The sequence below is a fragment of the Psittacula echo genome, assembly GCF_963264785.1.
Source record: "Psittacula echo genome assembly, chromosome: 3".
Classification (NCBI taxonomy): domain Eukaryota; kingdom Metazoa; phylum Chordata; class Aves; order Psittaciformes; family Psittacidae; genus Psittacula; species Psittacula echo.
Genome location: NC_137736.1, coordinates 100,287,885 through 100,301,725, shown reverse-complemented (window position 1 = coordinate 100,301,725; position 13,841 = coordinate 100,287,885). Strand labels below are relative to the sequence as shown.

The 13,841-nt window shown below is 43.8% G+C and overlaps 1 protein-coding gene across 1 annotated transcript in view; it reads right to left on the bottom strand.

The window, feature by feature from the left end:
- Window positions 1-234: 234 nt before the first annotated feature.
- The window catches only part of WDFY2 (WD repeat and FYVE domain containing 2), a gene marked incomplete at its 5' end in the record, with an annotated part of 62,066 nt that continues 48,459 nt past the window's right edge, over window positions 235-13,841 (bottom strand). Inside the window, 8 exons of the mRNA XM_080612370.1 lie at window positions 235-659; window positions 1,265-1,373; window positions 1,674-1,804; window positions 3,209-3,310; window positions 6,603-6,708; window positions 8,636-8,762; window positions 9,653-9,765; window positions 11,138-11,288. Of these exons, the coding sequence (XP_080468496.1) occupies window positions 630-659; window positions 1,265-1,373; window positions 1,674-1,804; window positions 3,209-3,310; window positions 6,603-6,708; window positions 8,636-8,762; window positions 9,653-9,765; window positions 11,138-11,288 (869 nt within the window). The 3' untranslated portion in view covers window positions 235-629. The remainder of the gene's footprint in view (window positions 660-1,264; window positions 1,374-1,673; window positions 1,805-3,208; window positions 3,311-6,602; window positions 6,709-8,635; window positions 8,763-9,652; window positions 9,766-11,137; window positions 11,289-13,841) is intronic.

The following is a 13,841-nucleotide window of genomic DNA, read 5'->3' as shown; positions in this document are numbered from 1 at the left end:
GATGAGGCAGAAAGCTGGATTTTAGCTACTACAAACCAATGAAACGCTCTCTGGATGATGCCCACTAGGACAAGTAGATTGTAGAGCCCCTTTAGGAATTGCAATAGTCCATCAGCTCCTTGATGATGCACCCAGAGAACATGCAATGCTGCGCCTGGAGTTCCTCCACTGCAGAGAGCATGGTCAGCAGGAACATCCCAAATCAACAGGTACTCGCTGTGGGGAGAGCTGGTTGCCTTATACAGTATGCTGCTACCAAACCCTCACATGGTAACACACACCCTAAGAACCCTCTGTACAAAGCAGCAAGTATCTCGACATAGTGAAATATAAAACCTAAAAATTGCACCGCACACAGATTTCCCAAACAAACTCAAGACAACGGAAGTCAGATCGTACAAACCATTAGCTAAAAAAATACCTCTTGTATATTTTGAGAGTAAGTGGAAAGAGTCTTCGTGCAAATGTTCAGCCTTGATCAATCAGAGGACATAAAATTCTTGTAAACGCATTAGTTCCTTTCTCATCTGCTGCGTGTGCCCAGCGTTATCTATCTTCTGCAGGATGATTAGGGTTAGAATATCTGTTTCTTCTGTAAATATCACCTCTCAAGTTCCACCGATGTACCATCAAGACACTACTGGTGTCATATCCCACAACTGTTAATGCAGTAAAATATAACAACATAGTGAATAATGGTAAAAGATTATAAAATACAGTATAAATGTAATCTTTTTTGTGTTGTTTTGATTGAGAGAGGTTCTATGGCTAGAGGTGGATGCAACAAGTCTGAAGAAGTTTGTTTGCTTTCCAGCACTCTGTCAGACTGATGGAGGTTGACCAAATCATATTTTATATGTCACTATGCTTTACCCTTATGAGCCAGATTCATAGCTGGCCTTAACAGAAACCAAAACCCCCACACTATATTGCTAAATTGAATGATTAGTGTAGCCATAACACAATGTGATTATTGGAGTTTTTTAATTATTCAAGCTTTGTTATAAACTTATGCTGAGGTTGAACTGAGGTTCACCATGTTGAAATACAGTTTGTCTTCCCGGAGGAAAAGCTACAGTGAGCACCTGTCCCAACTCCTTCAGGCAACAACTTCATAGACCAAGAACTCGTTGGTCCTTATTGGGCAGAAGTCCACCAGCGAGAAGTGTTCAGATAGAAGAAAGTGAGTAGAGCATACCTGCAGCCACACAGGAGAGGAAGGAGAAATGAAACACAGGAGCTAGAGCCACCTCCTTGCTCTTACCTTAATAACCTTGTCTGTTCCAGAGGTCAACAGCCATCCTCTGGTTGCATCGAAGTGTACGTGAACGATGTTGTGCTTACTGTCATGGAAAGTAGCTGTGGGCGCTCGCCTGAAGAAAGGAATCAAAGAATCAGCAAAGACTGCGACTGCAGGATTTTCCCCCAAAACATTCTCTATTGAGGAAATAAACATTTGAAGGCTGCTGTAAGTCATTAATTCAGCAATCTCTCCTTAAGTGCCATTTGAGGACCTTTCTGGCATGAGAGCTCTCTATCCCTCCCAGTTTGGTGGTCACCAGGGACCCCCTTGCCTCACTGCTCCCTCCCAGAGTCCCACATCTGCCCAGGCCCTCCTGAAGGCAGGAGTTTTGCCTTACTCCAGTGCAAGGCAGCCCAGCGTCCACACTTACTCTTCATCCGTTATGGACTCATGACAGCTATCACAGACTCTCACTTCAAACTCAAACCCCATCAGTGGGATGGAGGAGCGCTTGGAACTGCATTTGCCACACACAGCTTTGCCACACTTCCGGCAGTGATGCTGTAAGAGACAATATGCAGAAAGGCATCTTCAGCCAGAAATCCATATGATTGCTCAGGTCCTGCTGGCTCTACTATCTTACTCCAGCAATACCCAAGCTAAGGCTGCAGCAAACAGGAAAGTGACTTCCAGGGAAGATGAAGGAAAACAGGCTCCTCCTGTTTGGCACACAGCAGCTGATCACTATCATGGACACAGGGAAGTGGCAGATAAAGCATTACCCAAGCTAGGTGGACTCTACCTCTCTCCCAAGCTCCAGGTTGACACCATACACCATCTAGTAAATCATCCCTGCCTCCACCACTTGGCATGTGTGGATGTAGCTGTGGGTCAGGGCTTCTACATTGAGTGTGCCCGATGTTACAGGGGGCTTTCAACAGGGTAGAATGCAGAAGAAGGAAGTCCAAGCTGTCCTCCTTTGGTGAGCACAGCTAGAGACAAGGAGGACAGGGCAAAGAGCCCTGCTATGCACCCAGATGTGTTTCAGCTAGCTAGGCACCTGCCACAGAGCTGGGAGCTGTAATTACCCCAACACTGAAAGTGCCATTTTGGGGGATTATAGGGGTGACAACACCACTCAGCAGCATGTGACACATTAAAACATCTCCAGGTTGAGGTAGGACAGGGATATATCAGCGCAGTGTCATTCTGGAGTCCCATCCCAGCCTCTTAAGTACCAACATCTACCATCTAATCACCTTGGCTCTTTTGGCAGTTTTCAGCCCCAGAAGCACTTGTATTTCTGTATTTTGATGCTACCCACATCATGTTTTCTCATGCACTGGCTGTGTAGGATGACAAGACTGCCTCACCAGCCAAAGGATAGCCAGGCTGTGCTGTGATGAGCATTACATAAAGATGCAGGTCAGCTCTGCCCCAGGCACTTGACTTCTCCAAGCTTCATGAGAACATCCCTTGTAGCATTTTTACACCCCTCTCTCAAAAGTCTGCAATCCACAGCCATCTCCTACTGGGCAGGAAAACGCAGCAGCATGTTCCAAGCAGACCAATAAGCCTTTTTTAACACAGCCTGAGCAGTTACAGATGTTTACCCAACCTCATTGAAAACAGCTTTTGTTCCAGCACAGTCTCCAAAAATCAGCTGCAAATTTCTTTCTACAACACATTCAACTAACAATAAGCAAAATCCCACATGGCTAAAGCTATGGAAGGCCCAAAACCAATTTACTCAGCTCAAGGCCTATTACATGTGGTTGTTATAGGGACTGGATAAGAAAAAAAAGAAGAAAAAAAGGAGAAAAAAGAAGCGTCATAAACCAAGCCTCAGCAGTGGAAGAATAAGGTGTAAGTTCTCAAGGCCGTAGGGGAAAAAGGTTACCACAATCTATTATGACAGAACAGCCTAATTGCACCATGTTAACACACCAAAGGATGCATACAAACCTGCCTGAGGCCTATTTTCTTACTGTCCCACATTTGCTTGAAGTTCCAGAAGAAAGGCTGGTCACATTTTTGACAAGAGTCACTATCCAGCCACTCCGGGGTCTGCAACACACACATATAAAGACAAAGTGGGATTGAGCAACACAGACAAAATCTTCCAATGGATCCTAGAAACAGGACAAAAATTATATGTTGGGGTGCAGTGATGTGGCCAACCAAACTTGATTAAAAATCCCCATTTTCACAAGATGTCATTTTAATTGTTCCCTGGGATGTCTTTTTTGGCTCAGCAATGACCCGTGAAGGATGCGGAAAGAACACTTCTCACCCAAACCATGAAGCAGGGTTCGATTATAAGGCCATAAAAATAACCCAGCAACAGACAAGCTTCCCCCACCTCTCCAAGTCTGGAATTAAGCATATAAAAATATTCTGTCCTGTCTGGACAGCATTTACCATCTGCTGTTGCCTCTGGTGGGATCTGGGGACAATTAGTATTTCCAATAGCTCATCTGGAGGGAAGTGGAAGGTATATGAAATGCTGATTTGGTTTGGGGTTTTTACTTATTATTTCTTTCTTTAATACTGTAAGAGGCATTCTTGCTGTCAGAGGTATCTATGATACAAATCACACATAAGGGTAAGAAAGATGAGATCCACCTGAACAAGTCTAAACCCTAAACCAGCTCTTTTTCCCACTTTTACACAAAGATGAAGAAGAGAGGTTTTCTATTTTTTAACATGGTGTGTGGTTTTGCACTCACATTGTGGATTATGAGGGTATGAAGATTTAAAGAAAAGAAAGAAAATGTTAAAGGCACTTCCCTCTCCTGCGGCCAGGTTTTGCTGTGCAGAGTAGTATAGACCAGACACCCTGCAGGGAAGCAAGTCTTGCCAGATCCTGAAAGAGCTCAGGAAATGCCTGAAGTGGCGGGGGAGTACATAGAAGGGACAGTCGATCTCCTCTCTACATTTGGGTCCGCCAACACTTGCCTTGCACTGAGCTGCTTGGGGAACATGGTGTGTCTCCTCACAGTGTTTAGGAAACCCTCTGGGAGATGTGAGACTTGGGAAGACTCCTGGTTCTTGACCCCTCTCCAGCTGGTGGGCTGTCAGTCTGTCTGTCCTAACCTGACCTAGCAAGAGTGATACTCCTTCCCTGCAGATGACTTCTGCTCCTTTGTCTGCTCTGCCAGGACAAGAGCTCATCCCAAAGTCAGTGCTGGCAAGTGGGTTCATCTTGTCCCCTCAGTGGGGCAGCCCCAGCTAGACCATGACAGCCCTGCCAGCACTGTCCCAGCGCCCCTGCAACACACTCCCACCTGTCCCACCAACCCCATGAAACTAAATGAACACTAAATAATGTTTAAAACTTTGTGAAGAAGACCTATTAGCAAACTGCAGTTGTCTTACCAGAGCCACTGTCTCCCCACATGCTGCAATTTAAAATGGCAAGAAACATAGCTGAGATTAAGAATTTAAAATAATACAAAAGCCAGACAAAGATAAGGTAAGGCTGGTGTAGACCCTCAGCTCTAAGAACAGCTTTGACCCCCAGCCATAAAGCAACCACATGCATCACCTTCTTCTGCCATTTACTCTAAAGGCAGTTCATTTTGCTGGCAAATGTCTTTTCTACCCACAGCAGTCTTTCCATTTAATGCCTACAGATTTACATTGTGTTACAGTTTTCATCTCTTATACATAACATTATAGATGAAGACATTTTGCTTGTGACAAGTAACACTTTGTAGTCAAATAGAAACACAGCTTCTAGCATCTTTCAGATGTTGTCTTCTTACAGCTTTTTAAAAACAGAGAAGAAAATAAAGAATCAAGGGCTAAAATGGTTTCATTCACTCTAATGCAGTCTCAGAGATATAAGAAAATCTGGTAATACAAAGTGAGTACTGGGCATGCATCACATGGAGAAAACCCTTAAACAAGGGCAAAAATACCAAAGCCAAATTCCAGAACAAAATGCTCTGGGACCTCAAACCAAGGTCGGTATTAAAATCTCAAAAGTTCATGTTTTGGGGATGGTTTAGCACCATGAGCACCCTATTGTGCTACTGATAGAATGAACAAGCCCACATAGCCACAGTCAGAGAAAGCAGCGCACCCATTAGCACTTGCTGCAGCCCTCATTTAGCTAATGATATGTCTCCTCCACTTTTTAAACCAGCCTTCTTCACAGCATTGTTGCCTGGTTTGTGACAAGCTAATCCTTTACCCTTACTGTAGCCTTTCAAAGGCAGCAAATAAATAAAAAGTTCATATTTCTGGATGTTCGAGTTGCAGCAAAAAGGAAACATCTGTTGGGAAGGAGGAAGCCACACTGCTTTCGTTTCACTTTGGGAGCTTTGGCCATTAGACAAGCAATTGAAGACAGCCAACTGGAATGCTAATTCACATGAAAAAAAGGAGCTCAGTTCCTCCCTACGCCTATTTCAGTACGTTTCTTTAAAATCCGATTTTCCACTTAGCTTTTCTTCTTGCTCAAGGGAGTCACACATGACCCAGGGAGGACAAACCCCTTGAGAACCAGCAAAGCTGGTGTAACGCATGCAGCCAAAAGCCTTGTTCAAACCCACCTGCTGCAGGTACTCAGGGTGCCTTCCTACCCCCTGCAGGAACACGGCAGAGGTTTGCTGTGACTCATGTCACCAGGATTTGCCACGCTGATGCCTGACTCACTCAGCACAGTGTTCTTTCTCTCCCCCTTCCTGATTCAGGTCTCTGAAATCACCAAGCAGAGGCTGCTCCAGCAGTGCTGAAGACCTGGGGTGCACTTTTGCCCCCACTTACATTCACTGGCTGCACAGCACAAAAGGAATTAGGAGGGCGTGGGTGAAATCCTACTGTCTGGATCAGCAAAGTTGCTTACCGTGCTTCTATATGGTTACACAAGAGGGAAGCAAGACTGAGTAGTGGGTGAGATTAAAGCCCTAGTTAAATGTCTTTTTAGTAAGTATAGGAAAAAGCCTGAGTTGCAGAGACAACAAAGAATTTTCTTGTTATGTTTTCTTAAAACCCCCTAAAAATTATCAATCCATCCATTTACCTCTGAACTGATAATATTTCTCATGATGTGCTGAAAAACAAAGCAGAACATCTCACAATACCCTCCCCTTAGAGGTTGTCTTTCAGAGCAGTAATGTAAAGGGTAAGAGCCATTTAGCAGCCTGCTTCATACACATTTTCTGCCAGACAATTTCCCCTGTACCATATTATCAAAGGCACAGTGTAATTGCTGTAATAACAACTGTAGCATGTCCAAAAAACATTTTTAAAGCTTGAAATAATTTTGTTCAGATTGAAAGTTGCACATTTTAGAAAGGCCCCTTCTTCTCAAGATTGTTTCACACTATATTGACAAGAACCAAGCACCTACCTCCTGCCTCTCAACATCCATGTTCCAGACGACAATTCCCCCATCTGCACCACAGGAGATGAGCTGCCGAGTGTGGTGAGCATAGGAGAGAGACTGAACTTTATCACTGAAAAAGAAACAAGACAGTTACTGATCAACCATCTATGCCTAGCACACAAGTAAGTGTATAATACACAGTAAACCAGTACAAACCACTTGTTTGTCCATATGTTCTCCTCTCCCCACTGTACACAGCAGCCATGGGATGCAAACCAGCCTTTGCTGTCTAGCTGGGACCAAAACTAGAGTGTTGCACATCTGGGGAGCATCCACAAAAGCAAAAAGATAACTGTCCTGATAACTGCTTTGGCTGCTCCTGAAAGGGAAAGTCCCAGCTGCACTGGGAAGCCTGAACTGCTCTCTGAAGGCACATTTGGATGCATAAACACAGCCCCAATAAGGCACCTTCTTCATCAGACAGTAACAACTTTGTTTTTGTAAACCTCTGCAACACCTAGGAATGAAGCACTGAGAAGCTACTGAAGATTTTCTTTTTGCATTAACAAGCAAATAGTGTTTCAAAAAATAACAGAGGAATCACCAAATTGTTCCTAGGCCTTCTCAAGGCAAGGTGGAAGATTTAGGTGCTTCTGCTTCTTCTTTTAAGGAAAAAGCAACGTGGGAGAAATAATTCAGCTTAAACCCCAGAAGCTGGGTTCAGTCCTTCTTAAAAGAAAGAAACCCAGGTCTTATCTCAAGCTATTTATAACCTGGGAAACAAAGACCATACAACACTATGATGGAAAAAACAGTTACAAAGAGACAGTAGCTGAGCATGCAGTGACTGGAAATAACCACAACATTTGCCTTTCTTTGCTACCATCACTGGTCTTGTCTACTCAAAGGACTTTAATGCCAGTGCATTTGCTTGTGCATATGGCTGCTTCTCCAAAGGAGAATGTGTTTATGGAATAGTTTGGTACAATACAGCCTGCCTTCACAGTGCCCTCCTGGCGATGGCAGCAGCACCATCAGGTGAAACATTTCTTAGTCCCTTTTGTCCTTACAACCAGGTCTCTGTGCTGTACAATCCCAGCGAACAGCCATGTCACAGACTAAGATCCAGAGGCTAGCCTTGTATTAGGAGAACTAATTTCCACAGAAATAAATCTAGCAGCAGCGCATTAGCAAGCACGACTGGTAGGGTACAAGGGTGATCGGGGAATTTCAGCAAAGACGCTGCAGTGCGCTGAAATCCCAGTGGCATCAAAATCACTCAGCAGAGTGAAGCATCTCTCAAAAGAAACATATGAATATGTAAGTAACTGTTAGATCAAAACCACCATGAGATTTTGCCTCTCCAGACCTAAGCCTGCACACAAGCCTCAGATATATGCACTCCCTATACACTGAAACAACCCTGTTGCATTGCTAGTGTTAAAAGGCTAGCAGATTGTTGTAACTAGAGCCCTTCTGATCTCTATGCAATGCCCAGCACAGGCCTATTCTTCATCAAAGACATCTCACTATCCTATGCAAATATGAGCTCTATAAGTGCAAAGATGAAGCCTCTTTGCATTGAGGAGATAGTGAAGGCTCCTATGGGTAAAGCGTATTACTTAGAATTCACGCTGTAGGTAAAGTGGCATGGAAAAAGCGTGAAGGAAAAACGGACTAACTATCCAAGCCTGATGCTCCCTCTAGAGGAAGGAAAGACCTTAGCACCTAAAACCCGAGAATTCTCGGCAGTTGTTCTTACAGGATCCTCTTTACAACAAAGATGCAGGCTCTGGCATAACACATTCAGGACATTCAGGACTGTAGATACTGTGCTTTACTTCACCACCCTTTGCAGCCTCTCAAACCAGCCTGTGGGCCAAGTGCTGGAAAACTTACTATAAGCAACTTATTCCTGTTGCATATGGACCACAGGGAGTCACACATAAAAGCTTGAGGCTTGTGAAGGCTGTAGCCTTTGGGCTGTTTGTTTCCAGGTGTTGCTTCTGCCTTTAGCTTTTCTCCCACAAAAGCAGGAGGAAGGTCTTTGAACGTACTTATGTCCCTGAAGCTCGATGGCTGTTCCTTTTCTTCCTCCAATATCCCACATTATAATGGAATGATCAGAACTGCCCGAGAACAAAACTCGCTGTATTGGGTCCCAACAAAGAGCAGTGACACCACCTGAAACAGGAGATGCATACAACAGTCATTTCAGTGGAAGACAGGACTGTAGATATATATGTATATATACATGTATAAAAAGATACAACAAAATATATGGAGTGATTAAAATGCAGGTCTCTTTAGCAAAGGCTAAATGCAGCCACTGTGCTTGCCAGTTGAAAACCTGTTGAAGCTCCAATTTGCTCTTCTGTGGGCAGAGGGCTATGCTGCCACTTGCGCGGACGAATCCACTGAGCAGCACAGTGTAGCAGAAAGATGGTCACAGTGTGACTTTACAGCTTTTCATCTCCATCATTCTCAGATTACAAAAGAGAAGCAAGCGTGCAATACTATGGACAACTTCAAATTATCCTAGCATAAGGATTGAACTACCTTGTGCTACCTCATGATTGAGCTATTAGCTTTCAATCAGAGAGAAATATGGAGAGAAAATACTGAGGAATGACTACCTTTTTTTCTGTTAGATGGCAGGATCACATCCCAGGGTTGCTGTTTTTAAAGTGGGACTGTCACCAGTTGCAGCAGTGAAACAAGCAACATCCAAGATGTGTGTATTCCACTTGGGCACGTGTCTACCAATACTGTTTTTCTTTGAGAAGCACCTTTCCCCCCCCCTGAATTAGCACAACTAATTCTAGTCTCACTCTGCTTTAATTAACAGCTACTGATTGTGATGTTTTCTGCCTTAGAAGTTTTCTGATCAGAGGTAGGATCGCTTCTTCTTTTACCAATAAACTTCCCAGAGCTGTAGTGACAATTTAAGGTCTATCTTCCTTCAATATTATGCAGTAAAAAAAGCCACCTAGTGTTTCCTAGGAGTGTCAAACCACCATGATGCTGATAAGCACAGATGAAGAACCAAATTGGGTCTCCCCCTGAGGCCTTACCCGTGTGCCCCTTAAATGTTGTAACAAGGCTGCAGGACTCTTGCTCTAGTTTGAGTATGGTCACTTGCCCAGAATGATCACCTACAAACACGTGCCGGGTTTCCACATCAAATCTGGTGGACAAATGTTGAGGCAAAAATATCGCTCATCCAAGCTTTGCATTCCTTTCATGACTCATTAATTCTTTTAATACAAGTACACTGCAACTTTGTGAATAGTCCTTCAGTCTCAAGGAGGTATTCAGAGTGTACTTTCAGGCATCCAGCTCATACCTCTTTATATTAATAACGCAGTCATCCTGAGTAAAGCAAAGAGTGAGAAAAAATAAGCCTATTCCAAAGGACACGATTTGTGGTTTGTTATGAAACACCTTTCAAGTAGCCCTTCACCATGAACAGAGGAGTTACAGCACTGATTTTATGCACATGGAACACTGGGGAAAATCTCACATTCCTGGCTCTGTCAAACTTTTTGTAATATTTGTCAATGATTCTCCCCTCACCTGCCCTTCACCAGCATCATCTGATGACCCAAATTAAAGCTTCCTCCAGAAATTTGAATCACTTGAAAGGGTGCATTTTCTAAAGAGATTAAAGAAATACATGACAAATTCCTTTATTACACTTTCAAAAGTATTTATCATTCGATTAAAAATTAAGTTCAGGCTTTATGCCATTTAGATTGACCAAATGACCAGATTATATAAAGTAAGCCCATGTTCAGACAGTAATTATGATTCAACCTCACTTCCCATGAGCTTGCAAAGCACACAGCCACCCATATCTACCTTTTTTTCCCTGCCCATGTTAGGGGGTTGGAACTATACGATCTTAAGGTCCTTTCCAATCCTAGCTATTCTATACCACGTATACTATGGGGCACTAAAAAGTCTGTTTATTCTAACCCCTGATTTCAGCCTGAGAACTCATACTTTTCCACTTCCCTTTCATTTGTAATAAAGCTGAATTAATATTTCTTTTATTGTCAGGCAGCTGGGGCAGCTGTAGGTGAATAAGCCACTTGAGTACCATTTCTGGAGCCATTTAGTCTTTAGTTAACCCAAATTCCCAATACATAGTGGGCTGTTCCAGTGTGAAGGACAAGTACTCATTATTTCATATTAAAGTCATTTAATTTTTACCATGCACACACAGGCACACTGACCTGATCACTGACCTACTTTGGTACCATCAATTCTTAGAAGAAAGCATGTTTAAATGAAGCCCTGTCCATATTTATTACAATAGCAGACCACAAAAGGTTGCAGACTGCCCATTGTTTTGCTCAAAAATGCTTAGACCTAAATATGTCACCACACATTAAGGAGACAGAGCAAGGAGAACAGTTATTAAAATTGGCTTTAAATAACAGTTTCTCTCACACAGTACAGAACCTATACGGGGCACAGAATTTGGAGCACAACTAGAAAATGGTTGTTAGAGTGCCAAAGAGCAGAAATAAAGCTGAAAGCTCAGCAAAGGATACTGCAGGCCACAGGCGCCTGCACTGGTGCGGTACCCTCCCAGGCGCTGGCCGCTCTCCGAACAGTGCCATGTGAAGTGTTTGTCTTGTCCAGTGCTTAACACCCACTCCATCTCCAGGACAAACAGAATCATCATGACCCTGCTTTGATGAGCTGGAAATAAAGCAGACAGACATACAATTGCATTGTGGACAAGAACATGGGGGCAGAAGACCACTGCAAATACCAGATGCACCCAACTCCTCAAATCCGTAATCACCCACTCACCCTTCCCTATAGAAGAAGCTGGTGTTTGATAATCCTATTGACATGAGCTACCATGCAAGCTTGTAAGGTCCCTGCTCTGCATGTTCAGTGTTTGCATGAAAAAGAGCAGAGGGAAGGGAAGACTTAATTCCCTCCATGCCTATTGCAGCCATGTGTCTTCTGCAGTAGCACAAGTCTTCCTTCCGTCATTGTATCATCATCAACAAAGCTGCCATCGTGCAAAAGACTCTGGGCTCTACTTAAACCTCTTTTGAGGTCTGGTGGATCTGGGCTGCAGATTGTGGTACCCCAGCAGAATGATGAGTTACAGCACAGGCACAACCCTGCACCAAAGGCAAGTTTTAGCACTGTATATAAACCAGCTAAAAAGGAAATTGGAATAAGATAAAGTAAAAACAACAAAACAAAACACCAAACCAACCAATAAAACAGAAATCCCTAAAAACATCACAGCTGGGTAAGATGAACAAACCAGCTGAAGGAATAAATCTCTACTGCTACCGAAATAAAGTCATCAAAGGCTTTTCATTAAAACAAGGGAACCCAGGCTTATACAGATGGGTTTTTTTATGAATGACCAGTGGGCTTGGTTGTGAAGTGCTGACTGAGATGACTTTTTAATAAAACAAGTGCCTGGAAAGACATACAGAGTTATTCACAGCTGTAATTTAGCAACAAATGCCACACACTTCAATCTGCAGCCCTACTGGTTTATTAGTGTTCTGAGACCCAGCAACATGTGTCACACAAAGCAGGGTGCTTGTATTTGTTCCTGTAAAAGCTGACACACTGGAAAAATTACATATCTTTGGAAGCTTAAAACCCAGCCTGAAACCTCCATTTGAAATGCAGAGAAATTTTTCAGAATGGAATAGGAAGATGGTATGAGCTGCCTGCCCTATACAAATATACAGCACAGATGAGAGCTGTGCTCAAACCCTATGAAGGGAAACAAGTTGTAGCAAAGAATAGAAGGCTTGCACAAGCCAACATCTGCTCCTGATCCACACTGCTTTTTTAGACCCAGATTCCCTGAGGAGAAAAGTCAATAGATGCATTTATACAAGTTGCCATAACTGCGACTGGCAGCTAGACCAGTTTACAGTGTTACACATGAACTGTGCCCTGATGCTTTCACCCTTGCCCACAGAAGAGCTCAGATTTTGGCTCTTGTTTCCACACACTTTTAAACTCCAGGTTTGTAATCAAGGCAGACAGATGGGACCACCCAGGAGCCACCTGAGCTCTTAAACAGACCCTCTCTCCTCTCCACCCTCCAGATACCTCTGGGAAGAAATTCAGTGACCCCTTGGGTGACTAATGCTTGTCTCTACCTATCTGTTGGTTTCTCCACCTGCACTAGCTGGCGGAGTGGTGCACTGCAGAAAGAGCCATAATGGGATGCATGCTGCTGCAATCATCGGATGGGCTCATATACAGGCCCCAGGGGCTTGTGTATACCAGGAGTGCTTTAGGCAGACCTATGCACTTCTGCAGGACTTGCAAACCTGGCTGAGATCAGACTGTTCAAGGCCTGTCCAGGAATGTTTTCTCAGCACGTGGCAACTGCCACTGCTAGTGTTGGCTCCTCATAGTTTGAACTGGCTGTGGGGATACCTGCCACCACCCAAGTCTCCTCAATCTCCTCTTAAAACTTCTTCTAAAAGGCAGAGCTTGTACCTTTTACTAGATGTGGTGCCCATGGATGGTGAGACAGTGCTCTCTGGCAAGTATGGAGTAGACATTAATGAAATAAGTACATACCAAGAGGTCGAAGGGATGTACATGATAAGGCATTGCTTACCCTCCCTCCCCCAAAAGAGCTTTCAGCTGAGGCTGCTGAAGGGAGGGAAGGGTTTCTTCAACACCCATAGCCTTGCAGGTATGTGAGAGACACACACACATCAATTTAGGGATCCCAGCAGCCTGGAATCACCACACGCTTTCCGCTCCCAAAACTAGATCACTTGCATACTGCCACTATTTTTTAAATTAGGGGAATATAGTTTCCATCAGCTTGAACAAGGAAATTACGAAACATCAAACTCTGGGAGCAATGGAGGAAAATGGGACAGGGCTCCATGCTCCTGAGGGACACATCATCAGTGAGCATCACGTACACTGGCTTAAAGAGCCCAAAGGCAGACACTGTTTACTGCCAGCAGTCACTGTGGTTTGAGCTACAACTGAAATCATATTAAATTTCTATTCTGGGCACAGTATTGCTTCATTTGCCCCAAAATAAGTTGACAACTTTCAGATAACACATAATCTGAGAATCCTGACACAAAAAGGCCAGAACTGATCAAAAACTTTTCCATGCTGAGATAGGCAGACTAGGAAGGAGACCACTGCAGTTGGGACTGTGGTCACTTGCATCACCTCTCTTCTGATGTTAATGGACTCATTAGAGTCCCCTGTTGTTCAGCGTTTGGGGGA